Consider the following 25748-nt stretch of genomic DNA (forward strand, 5'->3'; position numbering starts at 1 on the left):
TGTTTTAGTTCTGTCGGCAATAGCTCGAACTTCTTCCTGATGCCGGGTATTGAAAGAAGCACGTGTGGTTGATGCAGGCTTCAAAGTGGAGAGGACGGTCTAGATGCGGGTGTAAACTGGGACGGCAGAATAGCGCGATGCGCATCAACGGTCTCTGTAAACGATGTACGCGGCCTGGTATATGAAGACTGGCCAATGATGACAGGGAACTCGGGTGATATGTCGGAAATGTCCCCTCAGGGCGTCAAATGTTAGGTAGGTAGATATTGGATGCTCCTGAGCAAACAAAATGGTAGCAGCCGTAGAGGCACATTTCGGCAATCCCAGGCAGGTTCGCAGAGCTTGAGCTTGAACGTCTGTAGAATTCCTAAGTTGATTTTCCTGACATTTCCAAGTGCAGGTAAGCTGTAACGAATATATCCCATACATAATGCATGATACAGCTGGAGCATTGACCGCACGGACGCTCCCCATGACTTTTCCCCAATAAAGGCAGGTATGTGAGCAACGGCTGCCAGCCTCGCTTTCATAAATGAAATATGGGGAGTCCACAAAAGATTTTTGTTGATGATCACTCCCAGAAAGCGATGGCTGCTTTAGTAGGGTATTGCTTTACTATCAATGCGTACGCTGTAAGGTGACATGTTCTTGCGTGTAAATTGAATTAGCGAACACTTTTCAGTTGATATATGCAGACCTTGCGGTGGAGGTAGGACGCAACTGTACTTGCCGCCTTTTGAAGCCTCGCTCTTACCTGTGGGCGCGTAACTCCTGATGTCCAGATACAGATGTCGTCCGCATATATTGAAAGTTGCACCGACTGTGGTATTAAGTCAACAAGCCCGACAAGAGTAAGATTGAAGAGTGTTGGGCTTAGTACTCCATCCTGTGGTACTCCACGGGAAGCTAAATGAGATGTTGGGCCATCCTCAGTCTGCATAAAGTGAGATCTTTTGGATAAATAAGAGCGTATCCAGCAAAAGGCACGACCGCCGAGCTCGGCAGCTTCCAGAGCGTCCAAAATGGCCTGGTGAGTACTGTTGTCATATGCGCTCTTTATATCCAGGAACAAAGCTGCGGGTAAGCGCTTCAAATTTTTTTGCCGTTTGGAGAGCGTCCACGTCGAAACACTGACATTATATCCGGATATATGCGGTAGTGTTCCAGGTACCACTCAATACCTGTAAGCAGCATTCTTTCCAGTACTTTACCAACGCAACTACTCAGTGCAATTGGACGGTATGATGTCAAATCCAGAGGCGATTTGCCAGGTTTCAGGAGCGGAACTAAACGACTGCACTTCCACTCGTCTGGAACTGTACCCTCACTCCATGATTTGTTGTAATATTCCAAAAGAGCGTGCCTAGCTTCTTGTCCAAAATTTCCAAGCATAGTGTATGTTACACCGTCGGGACCCTGCGAGGATGATCGTCTGCAAGAAGCCAGCGCACGTCAAGTTCTTACACGAAGAAGAGAAGGTCCATTCGTGAATCCCGGGAAGCTGGAACATCGTTGAAATGTAGCGTTGCCGTTGGAGTCAATTGGCCTGCTACCCTAGCGCAGAAATCTTCTGCTACCTCGACCTCACTACGTCTTTGATAGATTGCGACAGATTTGAAATGGTAGAGCTGTTTAGGGGATGTTCGAAGACCACGAACGACATTCCAGATGCGTGATAAAGGCTTGCGGGGATCAAGCGTTTCACAGAATGACCGCCAACGTTTTTCCTGCAGGGCTTGAATTCGGCGCTCAATTTTCTTTTGCAGGCGCCTTGCATCTCTGAGGTCGAGGCGCGACTTCGTGCGTCGGTATCTATGCTCTTCCCTCCGTCGCAATGCTCGCAGGCACTGTAATCCGTATTAAACTCTGTGTAGGTAGGCACTAGGGTGAATAAAGACGTCGTGTTTATCATGGCCTCCTTAATTTTCTCTCCAATACTTGCAGAGAGGCCTGTTGTGCAAGCATCTTTCATAAGTGCTTGAAATGCCGACCAATCGATGTGGCATATTCATGGGACAGACTTGGACGTGGAAAGCCAGTTAATGATCACATATGTAGGAATGTGGTCACTCCCATGTGTTTCTATATCTGCAAACCATTGGACGTGGTTGGTAAGGCATTATTGAGAAACGAAAGCTAAATCAAGACAGCTGTTGTAAGTTGCCCCTCGAAAAAAGGTCGGTGTACTGTCATTAAGACATTGCAGGTCATGATCAGAGGCGAAGGACTCGTTTTCTTCCCTTGAGGTTCATTCGAACACTTCCCCACATCATGTGGTGAGCGTTAAAGTCTCGTATAATGATCCAAGGGCCAGGTGTAATCGCCATCAAGCCGCTCAATCGTGTGGCGTCAAAATGACTTGATGGCGACATATACGCATCCACAAGTGTAAACGTGAGATTGCGCTTCTTCACTGTCAGGCAAACGTACTGTTTGTCGTTGCTGGGAGTAACCGGATGGATTACATATGTGAGTCCTCGCCGAATATAAATGATGGCCTTGCTGTTTCCCTGGTGCGTTGGAGATGCAAATACCTCGTAGCCTGACAGTCGTAAGATTTTTGGTACATTCGGCTCACAAATCACAAGGATGGGGAAGCGATTTGCATGAACATATTGTCGAATATCTGCAATTCGGGACTGAAGCCCACGGGCTTTCCATTGAAAAATAGAGGCGTCCTTAATGTTTTTTCCAAATGTTAATGCTGGGGGAGCCATTGTGTCTACTACTGTAGAGCCGCTAGAACTGGTGTTAGCGCGTCTAGAACCTGTAGCGCTTTCTGTGCTGCTGGTGTGTGCAGACTAGATAGCACAGCGCGGATTGCATTCATCATGGACGTGAGAATGGCAATTACCTTAGATCTTGGCCACGTTCCACATCATGACTTTTCTCTAGCTCGGCAGTAGGTGCAGGAGATTCGGTTCGCAGCAAGATTCCTGGCCCAGCGGACGTGGAAAGTTTTGGTAGCGGTGGTCAATTAACGTCTGAGGCACCACTTCCAGATTCACCACCCGTCGAGGTCCCTTGATTTAAAACTGCAGGAATAGGAGTAAGACAAGTTGCGGGAGTGCTCGAGGACTTGCTATCAAAATTAATTGCTTTCTTAGATGATCTTCGGTGAAGCGAACGATGCCGTCACACTTTAGCAGCGGCCTCTCTGTGTGTAGATTGATCATGCAACATTTGCTTCAGCACCGCCTGTTCTGTCTTTAAGCGGGGGCAGTCCTTTGAGGAGGAGTCATGAGGGCCGTGGCAGCTGGCGCACTTCAGAACAATCGCGCGGCAAATGTTGCCGCTATGCGACTCGAAGCATCTAGGACACACGATAGAATGTTTGCAGACCGCACTTACGTGCCCGATCTTCATACACTTTCTGCTGCGAAGTGGCTTGGGCACGAAAGGCCGGACCGGGCGTCGGAAATGTCCAACCTTCACATGCGATGGTATGCAGTCTCCCTTGAAAGTGAGCTTGATGCATTTCGATCTCCCGAGGCGCTGCACTTACAGTATGGAGATGCTATTTGATGCTGGTTTGATTAAGACTGGTAGACCGGTGTCAGCGATGGCCTCGTCAACATTGTAGATGACGCCGGCTATAGTGCCACTGTCCTGAAGAATATGGGAGCGCACACTGATGTCGCCGAGTTTGTTGATGGTGGTCAATCTCTCCAATGCGCTCCGCTCCATGACATCAATGACAATTATGTTTTTGTAAGGATTAACTCTAACGTCTTTAATCTTTCCATGGACGAGGCTTGCAAGGAACACAGACATGACTTGCCTGTTGAGTTGCTTCATATTGTCTGTTGGCGTCTCTGGCACAAACAAGACAGTGTGTGTCGGAGGGCCTCGCGTAGTGATGGCCCTGGACGTGCTTGATGAGGACGAATCTTGTCGATGGTGTAGTCTTCGCTTTTCTTTCTTGCTAAGCACCTGCACGAAACCATCGTCATCGGCAGAAGAGTCATCATTAGCATGCGAGTACAGCACGGTGGCCTGGCTGTTTGCGTCACTCAAGTTGTAGAGGTGCTTCCTCTGGGCGACCGCTGCCGACGCACCGGGTTCCACAGGAGGCCCATGAGTGTCCACTTGCATCGCGGTGCGGAAACGGGAGCGGCACCTCCCGGTTATGTCACAAATTCCAAAAAACAACGGATACTGGGACACAGCGTTCTGGTAACGAACACCTTCTTCTTTTTGGCTCTGTTAACCTAGCCACAGTCGCCAACACCATGACAAATCTGGTGGAGGTGCGGGGTATTGGAAGGCTGGAAAACCTCATCTTCGAGCATTTCCTTAACTGGTGACCTAATATCTTCGAGCTCGGTCGAAGAGACGTGGTAGGGATGCTGGTGGATTGGGCGCACATTATCGAACTTCACGATCTGGTGCTTGGCGATGGGAGTTTGATTCACTTTTGACGACGATGCAAAACACTCTTTGAATTCGAGTAACAATGAAAACAGCTGGTCACATTTCAGCGGATGATGGACAATGTCCTCGCCGGCCTTAAATGTCAGAGTTGTCTAGTCTACCTAGATGACGTGGTGATCTTCGCGGAATCATTTGCACATCTTAAGCGCCTGCTGTCAGTACTCGAAGCCCTTCGATCCGCTAACTTGGCACTTAAGCCACAGAAATGCCACTTTGGCTACCGAGAACTTAAATTTCTCGGCCATGTCGTCAGCGCCGCCGGCATGAAGCCCGACCCTGACAAGATTGCTGCTCTTGCGGAATTTCTGATTCCACGTGTGTCACCCGTTAATAATTAGGGGGTGTTATTAACTATGCGCCCTTAACGGTGCGCACACTCCCAGACACCCTTAGAGTGAGTGGGGGTAGCTGTTCCGGTCGCGAAGGAGATGCCCTCGACCTGCGTGGCAAGCTCAGCCGGAATCTAACTACCTAGTAGTGACAGAAGAGGGTGGTCGTTTGGTGCCCAGCTGTCGCCGGTTCAAACCAGAGTAAGGATTGGAGTCAGAAGTAACAAACAAAACACAATTTATGTAGAGCAAGAGACGATACAAATGAATACACAAGATCACTTGAAATACATCAGACGAGAGGTTCACAGAATACAAACGCTAAGCATGCAACCACAATGATTCAATACCACAGAGGCTTTACAACGGATGAAACACGAGAGAGTTACATAAACAAACACCAAATTGTTCACTGGGCACTGTTGCAGTCCGACGCCTCAAGAGTCACGATGTGGCCGCCATACGAGACGAGCGCCGCTCCCTTGGAGGTCCGTGGGCTTGCCAGCAGCGGGTGATCCCCGGTAGTCCAGCCGAAGCACAGGCGAGCACGTCACAAAACACTGACGAACTGACTGACTGACTCACAAGCAGCGCGGTCTCTTTAAATAGGGCGCGCCGCGTCTGTCTGTTAGCACGCACCAAAACCAGCGCGCACACACACTTAGCTTCGCTGGTTATAGCGCTCCCTCTTCCTCCCGTCGAGCCGCGCGTCGTCATTGGCTAGGTCCCATAGAAGATTCTGGAATTTTCTTGTGGATTCCAGTCCGATGAACCACCGTCCTCCCCGGGCAATGGGAAAGAGGGTGACGGCAACGCGTACATAGCTACGCACTCTCCCGTGCGGGGAAGGGGGCTTTTCTCTACATGCTTTCCACGCGACGCCGCGCGGGCCTCACGCCGTGCCGGCTTGATGAAAATGTGCGCCGATTTCGTGACAACGTGACAAGAAAGCTGTTCGCCGATTTATCGGCTTGTGCAGTTACTACCGGCGTTTTATCGACAACTTCGCTGATCTCGCTGAGCCATTGACTCGACTCACCCGGGGAGACACCAAGAAGCTGCTTTTGTCGAGCTGCGTCTCCGTCTCCAATCGCCGCCTATTTTAGGCCATTTCGATGAGCATGGGGAGACAGAAATACACACCGACGCCAGTAACATTGCCCATGGGGCGGTTCTCGTGCAACGTCAAGAGGGTGCGGAACGAGTCGTCGCCTATGCCAGCCGCACTTTATCCCGCGCCGAGACAAACTATTCAACTACTGAAAAGGAATGCCTCGCCATTATTTGGGCTGCTGCGAAATTTCACCCCTACCTTTATGGTCGTCCATTTAAAGTGGTCACTGACCACCATTCTTTCTATTGGCTGGCCAATCTGCGTGACCAATGCGGCCCCCTGGCGCGATGGAGCCTTCGACTACACGAGTTCGATCTCGCTATTGTTTATAAGTCCGGGCATAAGAATGAAGATGCTGACACGCTCTCCCATGCGCTTGTCGAGCTCGCTTCACCAGACACGGATGACGCTGGCAGTTGCTTCCGAGCTGTTGATGCTTCAGATATGTCTCATCAGCAGCGTGCCAATCCAGATTTACGAGCACTGATTGATTATTTAGAAGGTCAGCCAGCCACCATACCTAAGTGGTTATCTCGGAGCCTCTCAACTTTCTGCCTAGAGGTGGTGTGCTTTATAAGCACAACTCTAGATCGGAGTCGAGAACCTACCTCCTCGTGGTACTCATAGCTCTAAGAGAGGAAATCGTTTCCGCGTGGCACGATGAACCAACCTCTAGCCACTTGGGCTATTCTCGCACACTTGCTAGGATACGGCAGACATTCTATTGGCCCAACCTTGCAACTGTTGCTAAAGCGCTATGTCAGGAGCTGTCGGCAATGTCAGCGTCGGAAGGTTCCGCAATCAAAGCCTGCAGGCCTCCTCATGCCCATAATACCACCACGACCACCGTTTGATCAAGTCGGCATGGACCTTCTCGGTCTTTTCCCTCGGTCCTCTGGTGACAACCGTTGGATAATCATCGCCACAGACTATCTGACTCGCTATGCCGAGACCAAAGCGTTACCTAGTGGTACAGCGCCTGAAGTTGCCCATTTCTTTGTACACCAGATTATACTACGGCACGGTGCTCCTACCTGTATTATTACTAATAGAGGGACTGCCTTTACTTCAAAAATGATGGCCGAAGTCTTTCATCTCAGCGGTACGGCGCATCGAAAAGCTACTGCTTACCATCCTCAGACCAATGGCCTGACGGATAGGCTTAATAAGACCATCGCGGATATGCTGGCGATGTACGTCGACGTCCAGCACAAGACTTGGAATGCGATCGTACCATATCTGACGTTCGCATACAATACGCAGTCCAAGAGACTACACGTTTTACGCCGTTTCCCCTTGTTTACGGCAGGGAGGTTCGGACGATGCTGGACGCAATGCTTCCATGCCAAAGAGATACCGGACTTTGTTCTGACGCCGAGCAGTTTGTTCTGACGCTGAGCAAGCACGCCAACTAGCACGCGTCCACACAACCCAGCAACAGGACAGGGATTCACACCGGTACAACCTCCGCCACAGACATCATCATCATCATCATCAGTCTGATTATACCCACTGCAGGGCGAAGGCCTCTCCCATATTTCTCCACTTAACCCGGTTCTGTGCTAGCTGCATCCACTTGACCCCTGCGAACTTCTTAATCTCATCCGCCCACCTAACTTTCTGCCGTCCCCTGCTACGTTTTCCTTCCCTTGGAATCCAGTTTGTTACCCTCAGCGACTATCAGTTATCCTCTCTTCGCACTACATGTCCTGCCCATGTCCATTTCTTCTTTTTAATTTCCACTAGAATGTCGGTAACTTGAGTTATTTCTCTGACCCACTCTGCACGCTTTCTATCTCTTAATGTTACCCCTACCATTTTTCGTTCCATAGCTCTCTGGGTTGTCCTCAACTTAAGTAGAACTCTCTTGGTTAGCCTCCACGTTTCAGCCCCATAGGTGAGTACAGCAAGATGCAACTGTTGTATACTTTCCTCTTGAGCAATACCGGTAAGCTGCTAGTCATAATCTGCGAGTGCTTGCCAAATGCGCTCCATCCCAATCTTATTCTTGTTATACGTACCAATGGACGTACGTACCGCGTACGACGTCCATTGGTCCGTCTCGCTGACTGACGGGAGAAGGATGGGTGTCTTTCCTCTTGAGCAATACCGGTAAGCTGCTAGTCATAATCTGCGAGTGCTTGCCAAATGCGCTCCATCCCAATCTTATTCTTGTTATTTCCTTTTCATGGTCTAGATCTGCGGTTACTACCTGTCCTAAGTAGACATATTCGCTTACTACTTCCAGTATTTCGCCACAGACAAGCTTCATACAACACCGGGGACCAGGTGTGGGTGTGGACTCCTGTTCGACGCCGCGGCCTTTCAGACAAGCCAATTTGCCGCTACTTCGGATCGTATATAAAATCATGCGACGCATCAGTAGCGTCAATTACGAGGTGCTCCCGGATGGATCAGAGCACACAGGCCGTCGGCTACCTCGTCCAGAGACAGTTCATGTCTTACGATTGAAGCCGTACTTTGCACGGTGACTGACAAACTACATCTACAAACTTTTTTTTTTTTTGGGGGGGGGGGGTTGCTTTTGTACGCTTGTGTGCACGTATTACTGGGTGCGTTACGCTTAAAGGGCCACTGTCCAGGGAAGGCCCTTTTAAGCAAAGGAGCCCAGTGTTTCGATCAGGTACCGGAGATAGTCTGTGGAAAATGCTACAGTGACACGCGCGCCGCAAAGCATAGAAAATACAATTCAAAGCTCTCTCATGCTCTCCTTTGGGAAGCCAGCTTCCCCGTTTCCTGCGCTGGCCCGACGGGCCACAGTAATGACGTAGGTACCGCGTACGACGTCCATTGGTCCGTCTCGCTGACTGACGGGAGAAGGATGGGTGTCTACCGCTCGCTGCGCGCTTTTCCCTCGCCACGGCCATACTGAATCCAGCGACGCGCGCTCCCTCGGTCGTTTTTTCTTTCGCGCTCGCGGGGTGCTACGCCTCACCTCCCGCCAAACGCGGAGGAGGAAGGGGAATTTGTCTTGCGGAGGCTAGACGACCTCGGGCAGGAGAGTGAAACACCTTTCGGAGGGAAAGGAAGGAGAGAAGCATGACAGAATCGGGTGATTGCGGTGTCTGTAACTGCGTTATTAGTTACTCTTTTCAAAAACATTTTGCGGCCTTGCGTTCTAGGGGCGAAGTCTCGCAGTCACCGCGGAAGAAAATATTTTCGACCGGAGGGTGGACAGTGGGCCTTTAAGGAGGGAGGAATTCCAGGGGGCGCTCGGAGTGAAAACGACGTTGAAGTGAATCGGCTCCGGACTCGCAGGATGTGCCTAAACCTTGGACCATGTAATTCCACCTCTACCGGCTCTGTTAACCTAGCCCCAGTCGCCAACAGTGTGAAAATATGCTTTTCTCTGTTTTTTTGCGGACTATCCCGAGGTGAAATGCTCAGAATGAATGCTTTACCACTCCTTGTGTAAGCAAAGCCTCTTTTTCTTGTCCTCCTCTAATCCAGATCATCTTGTATTGTTAAAAAATAATCAGTAACGTTGTGCGTGCAGGTGCTCTCAAAGGCAAAGCTGCAGGAGGCTGGCATGGAGCTCCAAGTGATTAGAGAAATAAAGATACAGTCGCAGCTCAGGTAAGCTCGCCCTATTTCTTATCTGCACAGACACGAATGCAGCTTGTAGCCTACTGCATCGCACTACAAGCCTGCTCAAGGTTGACGCCAATCTGTGATTTTAGCGCATCCATGTGTTCGTGTAGTTCTCATTCTTTTCTTTCGGCACGTGCTTATTACTTGAAACTTTCTATTGACATCTGACGGTCTTGTTCATCTGCCAATATATAACATGTTTCTGCGTGTGACAGTTTGCAAACTGGTGTAAGTTCTCCTACCACTGCCTTTTCAGTCTGAATTGTTTCCACAGTGAAAGTCTAGGCACGCAAAGTTTGGTTCGAAGTCCGCCAGACAGGAAATGAAAACTACAGCTTCGCGACAAAAAAATATTAAATCACGCTCATACTGAAAACCATTCCACCACCCAAGTTGCGTATGCGTTGTCTTTGACAACGCTTCTTTCAGTTAGCCAGGGTTGGAAATCCTTATCATGCATTATACGTTGGTTCTTCCAGGCACCTGCATCAATAGCAAAACAATTGATGCGTGTCGGACGTGCAATGGTGGATCAGGGGTGTTACTACGTTTGATCTTGTCCGGTTCATTGGCGGGGCTATCTACTGATTGTTAATCTGAAGGGAAATATCACAAACTAAGCGTTTGAAAAAGTGCATGAAACAGGCGTTTGCAGGAATCTTAATATGAATATTAGAGGCATGTGACTGTAACTGTCGCAGAAACTAAGTTTACCACGACAGGTTGTATGTCGTCATAGAGTGCTTTAATTACAGTGCATGTAGAATTAGACAACAATATCTCTCACTGAGAAAGCAATGTTGGCTTTATCCACTTAGTGCTGTTGTTTCTTTACCGGTTTTTATAGCTTAAGTTCATAGGTAAGAAATGAAACCAATTTGAGAACACGGCTGTAAGTTAAATGAATTGGCTCTTGAGAAATGAAAGAGAGCGCAATCATATAGATCGGGCAATTTTTCGTTAGTTATGAATACTGATTTTTTTTTCTCTGCATTTGTTTTTAAACGCGCGGTTTCGAGCATTTGATCTCATCTAGGTTAATCTGAACGGCAGAAGAGTTAAATTATAGCGCAGATGCGATATAAATCATTACATTCTGAAGCCGACGAGAATTCGGCACCTGACAGCAGTGGGCCTTTCGTCGAACAACTCACCTTCGTACGTACATTGCTTGGACGCAAGGGCCTTATCATCGATCTCTGTTCAGCTTTATTAGAACAGCCAACCTTTTTTTCTTTCATTTGTTACCCCTTTAATTTTTTTTTACATATTCCTTTATACCCTGAGGCAATAAACAAAAAAAAAACGTTTCAGCATTGATTAATGATCCCGAATAATGTGTGGTAACAGCAGTTCTTTTTAGTTTTCTAACTATTATTTTTTCTCCGGATTCATCAACATCAACTTCGTCGTATTATTTATTAGAAGCACACCGATTGTATTCGCAGTCTTGTGCGGAAAAGTTTTTCTTTGTGATATTGCTACGACTGTACATATTTGTTACTGCTTTAAATGCGTTTTTTAGGAATGATCAGACGTTATAAATTACTTGGTCAGCGAAGACTTTATCCGTACCCTCACAGGCACCCGAACATCTTGTGCTTATACAACTGGTTTCATGATAAAGAATGCATCTACCTCAGTTTGGAGTACGCTCCTCAGGGAGCAGTAAATGCCCTCTTGTGGAAGGAGGGTCGATTCAACGACCAGAGAGCAGCGACTGTGAGTACTGTGTCTTGTGCTCACCACCTTGCGATCACGCTAAATTCCCCCACCGCTGCTCTCAGCCATGCCACTTACCCGCCGCACTCATCTGCGCGGCAAAGGCAATAATCCGCAGGGCAAAAATACCCAGGAGAATCTCAATGGCTTGTTAATGAGGAAGGATGGCTGTGCGGGAATAATCTGTTGTATGTTTAAGAAAATGTGAAGGAAATGCCTATTGCAAAACGACTTTTTAGACTCCGTTGTGAAAACTTAGATAAACATTTTAAAAAAAGCCAATGACAATCTGATAAATAGGTTGACTTTAACAATGAGATGAGAAAAAAGACGACGAGATCTAGACTGCCATTTTTATGACGTCGGGAATCAAGTGGATTCCTTTGAGACCTTTCAGCAAAACTCACAACGGTATTGCTTCTTAGTGAGAGCTAGCAAAACATTAGGTGCTCATTCAGGCAGCTGATTTTTACATTGTGATAAATGTCGGTATTTATTTAGAAGTTATTTTAATTATAAAAATACGAATTGAATTTTGCTCACGATCGCTGCCTATGCGATTACTCCTACAGAAGAGATAATTGTTATAAATCGCCAAGAGTTAGTGACGACGCTACAATACGAGGGTACAAATTGCGAATGTATTGTAATGTTATGAAGAGAAGGTACAGTGGTCTTCGAATGGGCTGGCACGACAACAAATCTGCGCTTAGGTGCTCAGACTAGGAAGATTTCGCATTGTGTCGACTTGGGCCTTGTGGTTATTGAAACGAACCTTGAATGGTGTTTCGGTCTGGCCATTGTATTCCATGCCGCACACACCGAAGCCTAGTGTTTACACCACGCTGGGACTATCGAAATTCAAGGTTTATTTTATTCTTAAAGGTGAAATCATGGAAGTTATACTTTGTAATGTTTTTGTCCCCTGTTGCTTGGTTTTCCACATCGTTCACACCGGGAGTTAAGGTTAGTATTGGTGGTCGTTTCAGATTTAATTAAAACGTCCTTTAAATTTCTAGGTTGCCGAAACACTGCTCCCTGTGGCTATTTGAGAATGGAAGACAAGTGACTGCTTTGCTTTGTCTGCTATTTTCAAACAGCCACAGAGAGCAGTATTTCGGCGCTCTAGACAACTAAGGATATTTTAGTTAATCTAAAACAACCGCAAATACAAATGTAGCCCCGGAGGTGAACCATGTGCAAAACAAGTTTTGCAACCATGTGCAGGTGACAAGCATTGCAAAAGGTAACTTTTTGGATTTCACATTTAAGATTAAAGAAATTTTTTACAGCGACAGTGCCGTTTTGGTGTACATGCTACGCTCCGGTGTGTGCGGCATGTAGAACAGACCAAAACACCATTCAGGTTTGTTTCAATGACCACAAGGACCACGTCCCCACACTACCAAACCTCCCTTTTGCATAGCATCTGTGCCTTTCATGACATAGTTTCGAAAGCATTCGGGTCATCCTCCTTCAGTAGGCTTCTAAACAATTATACAAAGAGAACAAAGAGAATTTTACTTCATACACAAATTACAGACTCTAACCAATGGAAGTAATGAAACCTTGGCCAACGTATTCCTTCTCAAAAGCCTACCTAAATATAATACAATATAATCACATTCATCTGTTGAAATTGCGCGTTTTGTCCTGTGCTTTCTTCTCCTCGGCCCTTTCGCTTCGCCCAGTTGCAATATGCCTTCCATAGTGAACCATTAACAAACCCGCCTTCGCCTGTCACTCCTCAGAATATTTCCCTTTCACGGAAATTCCATTGTTCGTTATTGAGCTCCCTTTACCCCCTCTACCCCCCTCCCCTCCAGGCAGGTTTCGTTTCCTACAGCTAACGCCTTCACTTCGGACGCGAACGGAAACGACTAGCCGCGAGGATACGCGGCTGCATGATCGGGTTTCGGAACAGTCTGGCCGTCTGCTCTTTCGTCGCCGCAGCGGCGTGCTGCCATTGCACCGGTCATTACCGCGTCGCGGTGTAGAAAGACAGGGTCCAGAGCATGAAATTCTTATCCCACCGGTTTGACAACACCTCAACCGCTGATGTTGCGGGCCGTCCTGGTATGCATGGTCGTGTTATCTGTTTTCGGGTTCATTCTTGCTTCTTGTGTGTTTTTGTTATGCTGTTTTTACTTTTTTCCCAATTTTTGGCTTCGTTCGAAAGAAACTTGTCTTGCGTTTAGTACCGCCTTCGTGGAAGTACCTCGCGTATGTAACGTTTGTCAGCTCTGCACTTCCTCCTTTTTTCTTTTTTTGCTGTTCTTGCATGTCTAGCCCTTAATAAACGGAAGCTGCCTCTCTTTTCGTCCTTTCTATGTATTCAGTGATGTGTGTTCTTCCAAACAGAGAGCGAGAAATCCATCTCTCCCTTGCTATACTGCGCTCCGAATTTGCGAGCTCATTCTCAGTTGTACCCTGAAGAAGGACGGTCCACCGGCCGAAACTGTCAGTGAAATAAAATAGGATAATCGGAAACATATCGTAACGTCCTTATATATATATATATATATATATATATATATATATATATATATATATATATATATAATTGAAGGAGGACTGAGGGTCTCATTATTACAGAATTGGTCTACTAGCTACCAGTCCAAAGCAACCTTTACGAATATTTTGGCTGTTGTTGTTGTTGTTGGTATTGACATAAATTAGTCTTATGATGACTTTTAGGCATAAAGAATCTTAAATACACAGCGGAAGGAGAAACAACGCGTCGATGGTGGGCGTGTTGTTTTTCCTTCCTTGTGCATTTAGGATTCTGTACCTAGTCATCATAAGACTAAATCTTGTCAATAACAACAGCAAAAAAAAAAAAAAAAACAATATCCGCAATGCTTGCCTTGGACACGTGGTCTGTTGCGCCTTTATATTTTATACATATATATATATATATATATATATATATATATATATATATATATATATATATATATATATATATATATATATATATACAGAAAAAATGCTTAACAGTTCATTCATTCTTTGTCGACGTTTCGACCGAGGTCCGGTGTTTTTCAATACTGTTGTTACATTCCTTGAGTTTCAGTTTTAAAGATTTGAAAATTGTACAGGCGCAGGAAAGAAGGAACACAAAGAAAATATCACCATTGGGGACCTAGTTGAGGACGCAAAAAGAGGGAAAAGACGAGACATGAGTAAGGACAGGTGGACAAACCAAGAAAATGCGGGGAGCTCTGAAGATTCCGAAGGTTTCTTCTTCGGCGGGTAAAGCGGGGGCGAGCAGATTAGGAGAAGAAGGAAAAAAAAGGGGGGGGAGAGAAGAAAGAAAAAAAAAAAGAGCTTGGTGTAGGGAAGGGGGAGAAAATGGACAAAACACTTTAGGTATGGTCTAAGAAGGCAGCGCCGGCTATGTGTCTCTAAGTGAAACCAATTAAGTAAACGCAGGTGCACAGGTCTAAGGTTATCTTCCGAGTAGTGAATCAGTTACTTTGAATGCGTTGATGGGTTAGTGACCCCGAAGGGCCGAAAGATTCCCGCCTGTTTATTTATGCCGCAATCTACTGTAATAAATTTATTTATAAAACACGATTCCCGTTGCTCACGCTCAGGATTAGTTCTGAAGTTGCTTTGTAGTAGAGTAACTTTTAGTTTTTCACATTTATTACCTCTTATAAGTGTGTTTGGATAGGGGAAGGTTAGGTAGTGACGTGGTGTGCGTGGCGGTTATTTAATCTGATTCTGAAGCGACTGTGGGTTTGACCTATGTATTGCATCTGGCAGTGGCCACATTACAGTAGGTATACAACGTTACCTGAGCAAAGTTAAGGTTGTCTTTAAGGTCATGTTTGAAAGCGGAAGGTGTACTGTTAGCCTGTTTTGTTGTCTGCATATGTTTGTACAACTAGCATCGACGCTTGCGAAAAGGTAGGCAACCTGCGGGAGGTGGTTTATTTACTTTAGTGTGGACTGCGTAATGCTGTATTATTGCGAAAGCAATACTAATCCCATTTTCAGCCCTTCGCGTAGCCACGGCCGGTAGGCACATTTGACCTTTAATGACGCCAGATGGCTGTGATGTCATACCAGCTGCGAGAGATTGGATAACAAGTCGAGTCGTTGGGTAGCGGCGGTCGGCATGGCACGGGGCACTGCGGATGAGATGATGACATCACTGTGATGTCAAACCAGCTGCAAAAGGTAGGCTGCCAAGTCGAGTCGTAGTGTGGCGGCGGTCGGTAGGCACGGCGCGCTGCTACCGAGTGGAGGCGCTGCTGTCACCTCTCGCAGTTGAGAGGAGGAAGAGGAAAACGATGGGTATATAAATGCGCGTGCTTGCTCAGCTGAGGCATTAGCTATACATCCTGATAAATAGGAAGAAAGGTCACGCCGTCACGATGAAGCCAGGAAACGACAGTAGGCGACAGAGACAGATGAAGTACGGAAACTGCGTCTCGCTGGACGCTCACGATGGAGCTAGACGATCGCATCGCGCTTCTCTTGAATCGTCCTTAACCGGTGGCGACTCCGATTGGAAAATATTGGACGCTTTGAACATTGAAGACGCTTTGTCGACGTGTTCACTCAGCAGGCAAGAACACAGGAATGCAACGAGGCGGCAACGACGCGTTCAGGAAACAGAAGGGCAACGGAACTGTAGCGTAGCCATGCTATTATTGCTTTCGCAAACCTACCGGGCTTAACTAAAGCTAAGCCCCAGGTAATTTTTTTTTATTTCTTGGCCATCAGTAGTTTAGCCGTGGAGGATTTCAGAACATTTATGAGTCGGTCACTCTGCAAAATAATATTAAAGTGCTTCTTCAAAATTTTGTTGATGTTAGGGGCGTTATTTGTGAAAGTTAGCGTTAGGTTTGAGGGGTCAGGATTCGGAGGTGAAATTTGTCGTTTCCTGACAATATTCACACGACTTAGTTTGGTAACCTTATTTATAGCGTCGTTAATGATTGGTTCTTAAACACCATCCACAGGCGGTTGAAGTTTTCCTCAAAGCCCTCAGGACGTGAGCACATGCGCTTAAATTTAAGCGCTTGGGTGTAGGGGATAGATGTTTTGCAGTGTCGTGGATGGCAGCTCTTAAAATGAAGGTATTGTTGTCTGTCAGTGAGTTTTTTTCAGACGCTAATGAGTAGTGTGCCCCCTCCTACTTGGACCTTGAGGTCCAGAAAGTTTATTTGGTGCACGGAGTTGGTGTCTGTGAAAGATATAGTTATATGTGCGTTGTTGAATACTGCAATAAACTGGTTTAGGTTGTTGTCTGCTCCTGTCCATATCATGAACATGCCTCCAAGGAATCGCTTGTATAAGGCCTGTTTAAGCGAATTTGAGCAATGGAAATTTCACTCCATATGATGCACAAATATATTGGCGTAATTTGGTGGGGGGGGGGGGGGATTTATTTCCCTTAGCCGTGCCGCTCGTTTGGATGTAATAGCAATGATTAAATTCGAATGAGTTTAGTCCTAATGCTAACTTGGTGAGTGTCATGATTGCTCTCGGGCTAGGCGAATCTTTGCTGCTGTTTTTTTTTGTAGGCTTTGATTATGACCTGCATTCCATCATCGTGTGGAATATTAGTGTATAGGGAAACCACATATAGGGTTACAAGCAGTGCGCCTTCGGGAACTTTTACTTTCGTTAACTCTTCGAAAAAGTGGCCAGTATCGTGTATGTTGGACGGCTGAGTGAGGAGTATGTGTGTGATTAGGAAGTCTATGTAAGCGAAGATGGGTTCGGTAAGCGTGCCGATGCCAGACTTTATTGGACTGCCTGGGTTGGTTTCTTTATGGACTTTTGGGAGCATGTAGAACCGGCGCGGAGACGGGTGGCTACTCTAAGCGCCTTGTTTATTCGAATGTGTTATTTCTTCTTCCAGAGTTAGTTGGTTCAGAGTGGTGAATATAGTATTTTGATGTTCTGCGGTGGTGTCTGCAAGAAGGGATTTGTAAAATTGGGTATTATTAAGTTGGCAGTTTCCTTCCTGTATACAAAATTGCTATGTCCCCTCTGTCTTGGGGCTTGATAGCAGCCGTGCAGAACTATAGATAGTACTATCGATTCTATCGATAGTTGGGTCAATATCAAACTATCGATGGTAAAACAAACCAATGATATTACTATTGATTGTACTATCGATTGTACTATCGGTAGTAAGTTTTTTAGTGCTATCGGTAGAATAAAATCAACCGTGCGAACTCATTGCAGCAAAACATGGTTTCCTGAGTGCATGGTATGATGGTGGTGGCAAATATGACAGGACTCTCCATTATCCCAGTCTACGCATCACCGACATCTCCAGATGTGCAGTCGAGTTGAAAAAAAAACATTAGCACTTGTGACATGTTTCCGGAGCGGCCGACAACAACGCTCGGCACCGCGGTTAGGACCGCGCCGATAACAAAATTGCCAATTCTGCTCGCAAAGCACGGTGCAGTGCCATCCGCGCCAGCCACGCGGTGCAATTTTCGCCACTCTGGTGACTTCCTTTTGTAACATTTTTTTCAACACATCTGTACCCTAGGTAGAGTTGCTTGATGGAGTTAAGTGTCACAAATTTTTCAGTTGTGCTGGAAGCACAACTAGTTAATTTGTGACCACACAATCCAAAAACTCTACCTAGGGTACAGATGTGCTGAAAAAAAAAAACAAAATGAAGTCACCAGAGCGGCGAAAATCGTTGCTGCTAGCACAAAACAAAGTTGGCAAAAACGTTCTTCGAGAGTCAATCTCCTCCTTGCATAAAAGAATGGACACTCATAAAGAAAGGCAGTTAACGTACCTTGCAACACTCCTGGACTCACGATTAAAAGAGCAAGTGTTGTGTTGTTAAGGCTGTAGGAAGAAGGAAAGGAAAATTTACGGGCCTGCTACTGGCTGTGTAGCTGAGCCACCTCCGCTGCCTCGCGCGGACAGAAGAGAGAAAATAGAGAAGAAAGAAAGAAGAGGGAGAGAAAGATGTGCTCCGCAACAGCCGTCGTTCACCACCTAAGCGGTGGCGGGTGCAACGACGGCCTACAACAGATACAAATTCGATGGCAGGCTAGCCCCGCCGGAAGCGGCGTTGACCTATCAGTCAAAGCCCTGTAGGGCCAAGCACAGCCACCCTTCCCCCGCGAACGTTTGCGATCACAGCAAAAACGCAGACCGCGCGAGCGCTTTTTTTATTGTTGAGAAAGGCCGGCGATTGTCTGAACATCAGTCTGGTCCTGCAATTGAATCATCTAGATAGCAGACGGTTTCGAACGAAGCTGCGGCAGGATGCCGAATTCTGTGCTTCCTTGATAGACAGCAAAAGGTGCGACCTGCAACGCAGAGCGAATGGTTTGCCAGTATCTCGAGTTACATCCACAGGAAAGGATAAGCAATTCTTTAGAATTCTGGACTTCTTGGCAATGCTCCGTAACGTCGCTCTCTGAAGCGATTAGGAAGTGCTTCTGTGTTCCAGCAACATCGGTACCGGCAGAACCCGTATTGTCAGCGGCTGGATAGATAAGTTCAGAAAGGAGGAGCAGGCTGAAGGGCACGAAACTTTGACATGCTTGTGTTCCTTCACCAGAATGCTTGGCTGACAAAAGACAGCTGTCGAACTGTTCATTCATAGCGGAGAAGAAGCCGTAACAATTGTGCGGTACTGCGCTACTTCAAATTTATCTTTGCATGCAATCGATAGTACTATCGATAGTATTATCGACTGCACTATTGATACTATTGACTCTATTATCAATTGCACTATCAATAGTTTATCGATAGCAGTACTATCAATATTTTTACACTATTGATAGTTTCAAAAAAATCTACCGATACTATCGATAGTCAATTTACCGATACATCTGCATCATTACTTGATAGTGATATAGTTTCGTTTGTTAAAATAAACTGAGGTGTCACGTTCGTTTTTTGAGAGGCTGGTGATCCGGCCGAAAGTGTGAAGTATATCTTGTTCTACAGTGTGTGTGTATATATATATATATATATATATATATATATATATATATATATATATATATATATATATATATATATATATATATATATATTTATCTATTTCCTTGTGAGGGTGTCCATTGTTCTTGTGTTGGTGGAAGTGAGCTAGAGGGCTATTGTTTGTCAAAGAAATATTCTTGTAATCGGAGTTTACGACAGAAGTTATTCAGGTCCTTTAGTAGTTCGTATTCATTGTGGCGGCCTCGGCTTAGGCAAAATGTTAAACCTCGGGATAGAACCGATGCCTCGTCTTTGGTTAGTGATATTTTTGAGAGGTTAATAATGTCATCTTTTCGATTAGTTAGACCTAGTCCTTGATTATGGTGGGTAAGGTAAGTGTAGGAGCGTTCGCATGGTGTCCGCGAGTCTGACTTTTGGGTTCTTGAGCTTTAGTGCTGCAGAGTGGTACACTACCTCGGAGGGGATGTTATATAGTAAACATTCATGAAATTTAATGGCCCAGAATTTAGCTTAAATTTAGATTCAAAGACTTGTTCTTCGAACTCAGATGCGGAAAGTCTTATACCATCACGAGCACACCGCTCCTTGTGTTTCAGCACTCAGTGTTTCTTCACAATGTCTAATTGAAATGCGGATTTAACAGTTTGTTCGAACGTCTAGCGCTGGCAGTAATTCGGGCACAGCAGGATCGAATTACCAGCCGCAGGGCACAGCTTCAAGCGAGAGAGATGGGCGCCGGAGACAGCTTCTCAGGATCAGGCAGAACTCCATCTTCGCACACAACATGTCCGAATATTTTGAGCTGGCGGGCACCGAAGCGGCACTTTTTGAGGTTCAGTTGAAGACCAGAACGGGTTAGGCAGATGAAGACCTGGCGAAGTCGAGTTAGGTGGGTCGGGAAGTCGGCCTAAAAGAAGACGATATCATCGGGTAGCATAAACAGATGTTTCATTTCAGGCCATTCAGTACGGTGTTCATCAATCTTTCATATGTGGCTGGGGCGTTACAGAGTCCGAATGGCATAACATTAAATTCGTATAGTCCGTCTGGAGTAATAAAGGCGGTCTTCGGACGATCCGCCTCTGCCATGGGCACCTGCCAATACCCGGAGCGTAAATCGAGTGAGGAAAAGAATTCTGCGCCTTGCAAACAGTCTAGGGCATCGTCGATTCGTGGGAGGGGGTACACATCACGACGAGTGATTTTGTTGAGGCGGCGATAATCAACATAAAATCGTATGGAGCCATCCTTCTTTTTAACTAGGACCACAGGAGACGACCATGGGCTACAGGATTCTCAAATTATTCCGCGTTGCAGCATGTCATCGACTTGTTGGGAAATACCACGGCGCTCAGTCGGGGACGCCCGATACGGCCGCTGATTGAGAGGTGGGTGAGCACCAGTGTCGACGAGGTGGGAAACCGTTGTCGTGCGGCCCAAGGAAGATTGCGGGATGTCGAAGAAGGAGTGGAATTGCTGTAGAAGGTCAAGTTGCTCGCTGCGGCGCGGATTTAGAGCGCTGTCCACAGAATGGTCAAAGAGGTCCCGCTGTAGCGGATCTGAAGCCACACGAGTTGGAGTCAAGGCGTCAACTTGGCAAACAGGGAATAGCACATCATGAAAGGCGAACAGAAGGTCCACGGGCTCGATGCGGCCGAGGCACTCCCCTTCTATCAACATAGCGGGAGACGCAAGAGGATGGGCTACTAGAAGTGTGCAAGCGCCGTTCATGTCAAGGACGGCAAACGGCAACGGTAAATGGCGGCGGCGGCTGACAATGTCAGAGGCCACAAAGAGGACTGTCGTGGCGGTGGTAAAAGGGGCAGTGAGGGGAACCAGAACACTGCTAACGGGTGGGATAGTTGTGTCATGAGCTACGAAGAGTTTGGCCGCAAAACGAGGACACGACTCGTGCAGCAGGGCATCAGACGGTGCATCACTTGGTTCAATGAGCTCTACTTGAGGAATGGCACAGTCAATGATAGCATGATGCTGGAACAGGAAATCCCAGCCGAGAATGACATCATGAGAACATGTGGGGAGAACGACGAATTCGATGATGTACAAGGCTGCAGCAATGACGACGTGAGCAGTGCAGACAGCTGTCGGCTGTATACTGTGAGCGGATGCTGTACGTAGCGATAGTCCCTCGAGAGGTGTAGTCACCTTTCGGGGGGAGCGGCAGAGTTTTTGGCTGATAACTGATACAGCGGCACCGGTGTCGACGAGCGCAAAAGTATGAACACCTTCAACGATGACAGCAGTCACATTTGCGGGATTAAGACGAGGACTTTGACATTCTGTCGAATACGCAGTTTGGGCCTCGCGAACTACGGCAGTTAGTTTTCCGGCTGAGTAGCGGGTCGTCGGCGCATTGGCGAAATGGAGCGGCGAAGTGAGGATGGCGAATGATGAGGCAGGAAGCCCGGAGGATCAGAGGGTGCTGTTGGATAGCCCGATGGGACGGGGAACTGCGGGCCAAATAAGATGGCGCAGGCGGTGCAGCAAAGGCCTTATTTATTCGGCGCCGGCAGTAGCGTGTAGTATGTCCAGGGATGCCGCAGTGGTAGCAAATAGGCCTGTTGTCTGAAGTGCGCCATGGAGATGGTGTCTGACGCAAGGGGGGAGCAAAAGCTGTTGGTGCCGAACACATAGGGGGCGAAGCATAGGCATATGCTGGCTCAGGAGGTGGACTTGAAGTAACTTCGGCATACGTGCGACGCAATACCTGAGGAGGAGCCGGCGCGAATGCTAGAGCGTAGCTCAGTGGCGCAACGCCGGACGATGAAATTGTGGGCGTGGGGAACGGCATTGAGGGTGCGACCGGAGCTGATTAAGGAGCAGGATTAGGGACGACTTCAGATACATGTTCCTGGATTGTACAGCGAAGCTCCGGAACAAGGCCAGTTGGTGACGACTCCTTAATCAATGGCTGCAGGGACCGCTGTCGGGAGACCTCCTGATGTACAAAAGCCTTGATGTCTTCAGAGAGGCTAGATGACTCCCTCTCGGCGGCTAGTCCAGCGAGTGATGCATGAGGCTGGCGAATCAAAACACGCTCCTTTCGGAGCTCGTCGTAGCTTTGACAGGGGTCGTAGATTTCCTTGACCGTAGTGGGGCCTTTGACGATGAGCATGTTGAAAGCGCCGTCATCAATTCCTGTGAGGACATGACGTATCTTAACGGCCTCGGTCATGGTCGGGTCAATGCGGTGACACAAATCAACAATGTCCTCAATGTAACTGGTCAACGTTTCACCGGGCAGCTGCAGTCGCGACCGAAGACGCTGTTCCGTGCGGAGTTTTCGGACGGCGGGGCGGCCAAAGACATAAAAAAATTTGGTCTTGAAATTCGCCCAGGTGGTAAAGTCTGACTCGTGGTTTCGAAACCACAGATTAGCGATGTCGCTCAAGTGAAAGATGACATTATTGAGCTTCCGATTGTCGTCCCAGTTAATGTGATGGCTGACCAGTTCGTAAGTGGACAGCCAATCGTCGACGTCGTCATCGCTGCTTCCACTGAAAATAGCGGCGTCCCGTTGAGGAAGGGTACCTGTGCAGGTCCCTGGCGGAGGTAGGTGCAATTAAGTAGGTTCCGTCATTGGGGTAGTCAAAGTCAACGTTCTGCTGCGAAAATCCAGGGCAAGATGAGTACAGGGAACCTGAGATGGACCTCCACCAAGTGAAATGTGGATTTAATAGTTGGTTCGAACGTCTAGCGCTGGCAGTAATTCGGGCACAGCAGCATCAAATTACCCGCCGCAGGGCACAGCTTCAGCGCGAGAGAGATGGGCGCCGGAGACAAGCGATGGTGATGGCGATGCCGCAGCGTTGTTTGTTGTTTGTCTCCTTTACAAATAGTTATTTGGAGTAGTTTTAATGACTAGCTATGCAGCTCTGCATTTCATGCTTCTCTATGAGTATTCGAGAGTTCAAGCATGGAAGGGGTATGAGATATGGAGAGTCCCTTGGGGACGACATTTACTTTGAGATAAATTTTGAGTGGTTTTATATGGAGCTCGTGTCTAAATCGTTTATCAATTATCTTTCCTTGAGCTGGAACTTTTATGTGGGAGTTGTGGCCTCTGCTGAAGTAGAGGTAGAAGGTGGAGACATCTGGCCGGCCCGTCAAACCTGTCTCACCCGCTGTGCTGAGCCACAGTGTCGTCTGAGGTTATACGTGGGTGTCGGTGTTGGGCAGGCGATGGGCAGGGGGGGGGGGGGAAACAAGTGTCCGTTCTCAGCTGAAGGCGCCCGCTGATGCATTTCAGTCGGTAGGCTCTCGGCGATCTTTGTGCTTTTGGAGATGGCGTTTCGTGTTGCCTTTCTAGACGACTTCGTGCTGTTGGGAGCTGCGTTAAGGTCCTCAATGGGAAGACGCCGCGCTGATGTTGGTAGTAGAACACGTCCCAAGCAGCACGCCATCAGTGGGCCGCCAATGGTCCAATATCGGGATATATTGGTCCCAATATTGGTCAATATTGGCGTCTGATTGGGGCGCACAAAGATCCAAGATACATGCCAACCAATTTGATTGGCTCTCCTATCAAAACCAGTATTGGCATACTACCTTGCTTACTGGCATTCAATGACAGTCAATGGCTACTCATTATCTTCCACCCAAGCTCACTCACTGGTTGTTATATCACGGCTATCCCCTTCATGGATCACTGCCTTGTCGTGGCGGAGGGGCTTGCGAAACTCGATGAAGTCGTGAGCTCTGCTGTGTAGGGCCACCCAAGATAGACAGGTCACGGCAGAGAGTTCTGACAAAATGTGATTCACTGGAGAAGGTAATGGCAACCCACTCCAGTATTTCCTGCCAAGAAAACCCTATGGCCAGTCACAATACCATTATCGATATGGCGCCGGAAGATGAGCCCCCAGGTTGGAAGGCGTCCCACATGTTACTGGGGATGAACAAAGGGCGATTCCTAGTAGCTCCAGGACGAATGAAGCGGCTGGGCTAAAGCCAAAAGGACGCTCAGTTGTGAATGTGTCGGAAAGCGACCGGAAAGTCCGATGTTGCAAGGAGATATATCACATAGCAACATGGAATGTAAGATCTATGACGCAAGGTAAACTGGATATCGTCAAGCGAGAAATGGACAGATTGAACATTAATATCTTGGGTATCAGCGAGCTCAAGTGGACCGGAATGGGAGAATTTAACTCCGGCGACCATTATGTCTTATTGTGGGCACGAATCCAAGAGAAGGAATGGGGTCGCTCTCATAGTAAACAGAAGAATGGGCAAACCAGTGCTAGGATACAACCCCAAAAACGACCGAATGATTTCACTTCGGATCCAAGGTCACCCTTTCAACATAACAGTTATCCAAGTCTATGCACCGACCACTGCTGCTGAAGAAGCTGACGTTGAGAGATTTTATGCGGGCCTACAATGCCTTTTAGACCGCACCCCATCATCAGACGTCGTTTTTCTCATAGGAGACTGGAATGCTAAGGTCGTGAGTGAAGAAATATCCGGAATTACAGGCAAGTTCGGTCTTGGTGAGCCAAATGAAGCTGGGCAGAGGCTAGTAGAGTTCTGTCAAGAAAACAACCTGACCATAGCGAATACTCATTTTCAACAGCACAAGAGGCGCCTGTACACATGGATTTCACCTGACGGTCTGTACAGGAAACAGATCGATTATATTATTTGCCGGCAGAGATGGAGAAGCGCTATACAAGCAGTAAAAACAAGGCCTGGGGCCGATTGTGGCACCGATCATCAGCTTCTTGTTGCCAAAATTAAGCTTCGATTGAGGAAACCACAGAAAACTAGAAGGCCTTTCAGGTATGATCTGGATCAGATTCCATTAGAATATGCTGTGGAAGTGAGGAATCGATTTCAAGAATTAGATCTAGAAGACAAAGAGCCCGAAGAGATGTGGACTGATGTTCGTGATATAATACAAGAAGTTGCTACTAAGGTAGTTCCAAAGCAAAAGAAATGCAAAAAAGCAAACTGGTTATCTGAAGAGGCTTTGCAAATAGCTGAGGAAAGGAGGATGGCAAAAGGTATGGGGGAAAGAGAAAGATACAAGGTTCTCAATGCGGATTTTCAGAAAATAGCAAGGAGAGATAAGAATGCCTTCCTGAACATACAGTGTCAAGCAGTTGAGGACAACAGCCAATTAAGGAACACAAGAGCTCTGTATAAGACAATCAAAGATATCAAAGGAAGCTTCTCTGCTAAGCTGGGCGTGATAAAGGACAAACGAGGCAAGGACCTCACTGAAGCCTCAGAGATAAAGAAGAGGTGGCAGGAATACACAGAAGAACTGTACAAGAAGGACCCGGATGTGCAAACCCAACATAGGACGCTTGTGATTACTGATCTCGAGCCGGGCATCCTGAAGAGTGAAGTTGAATGGGCTTTAGCCAGCCTTGCTAAGAACAAAGCTAGCGGAATTGATGGTATTCCAGCCGAGTTACTTCAAAACCTCAACCACGACGCTGTTAACACACTGCATACATTATGTCAGAAGATTTGGACAACCCTGCAGCGGCCACAGGATTGGAGGAGGTCAGTTTACATCCCCATTCCAAAGAAAGGCAGTGCCAAAGATTGTTCCAACT

The 25748-nt window shown here is 47.2% G+C and overlaps 1 protein-coding gene across 1 annotated transcript in view; it reads left to right on the top strand.

The window, feature by feature from the left end:
* LOC146184445 (aurora kinase A-like) overlaps positions 1–25748 on the top strand; it is an 89165-nt gene that overhangs the window by 29667 nt on the left and 33750 nt on the right. Inside the window, exons 3-4 of the mRNA XM_084608541.1 lie at positions 9395–9474; positions 11073–11211. Coding sequence (XP_084464667.1) covers positions 9395–9474; positions 11073–11211 — 219 coding nt within the window. The remainder of the gene's footprint in view (positions 1–9394; positions 9475–11072; positions 11212–25748) is intronic.

Source organism: Amblyomma maculatum, chromosome 7 (assembly GCF_055883805.1).
Source record: "Amblyomma maculatum isolate TAMU_Amacu chromosome 7, ASM5588380v1, whole genome shotgun sequence".
Taxonomy (NCBI): Eukaryota; Metazoa; Arthropoda; class Arachnida; order Ixodida; family Ixodidae; genus Amblyomma; species Amblyomma maculatum.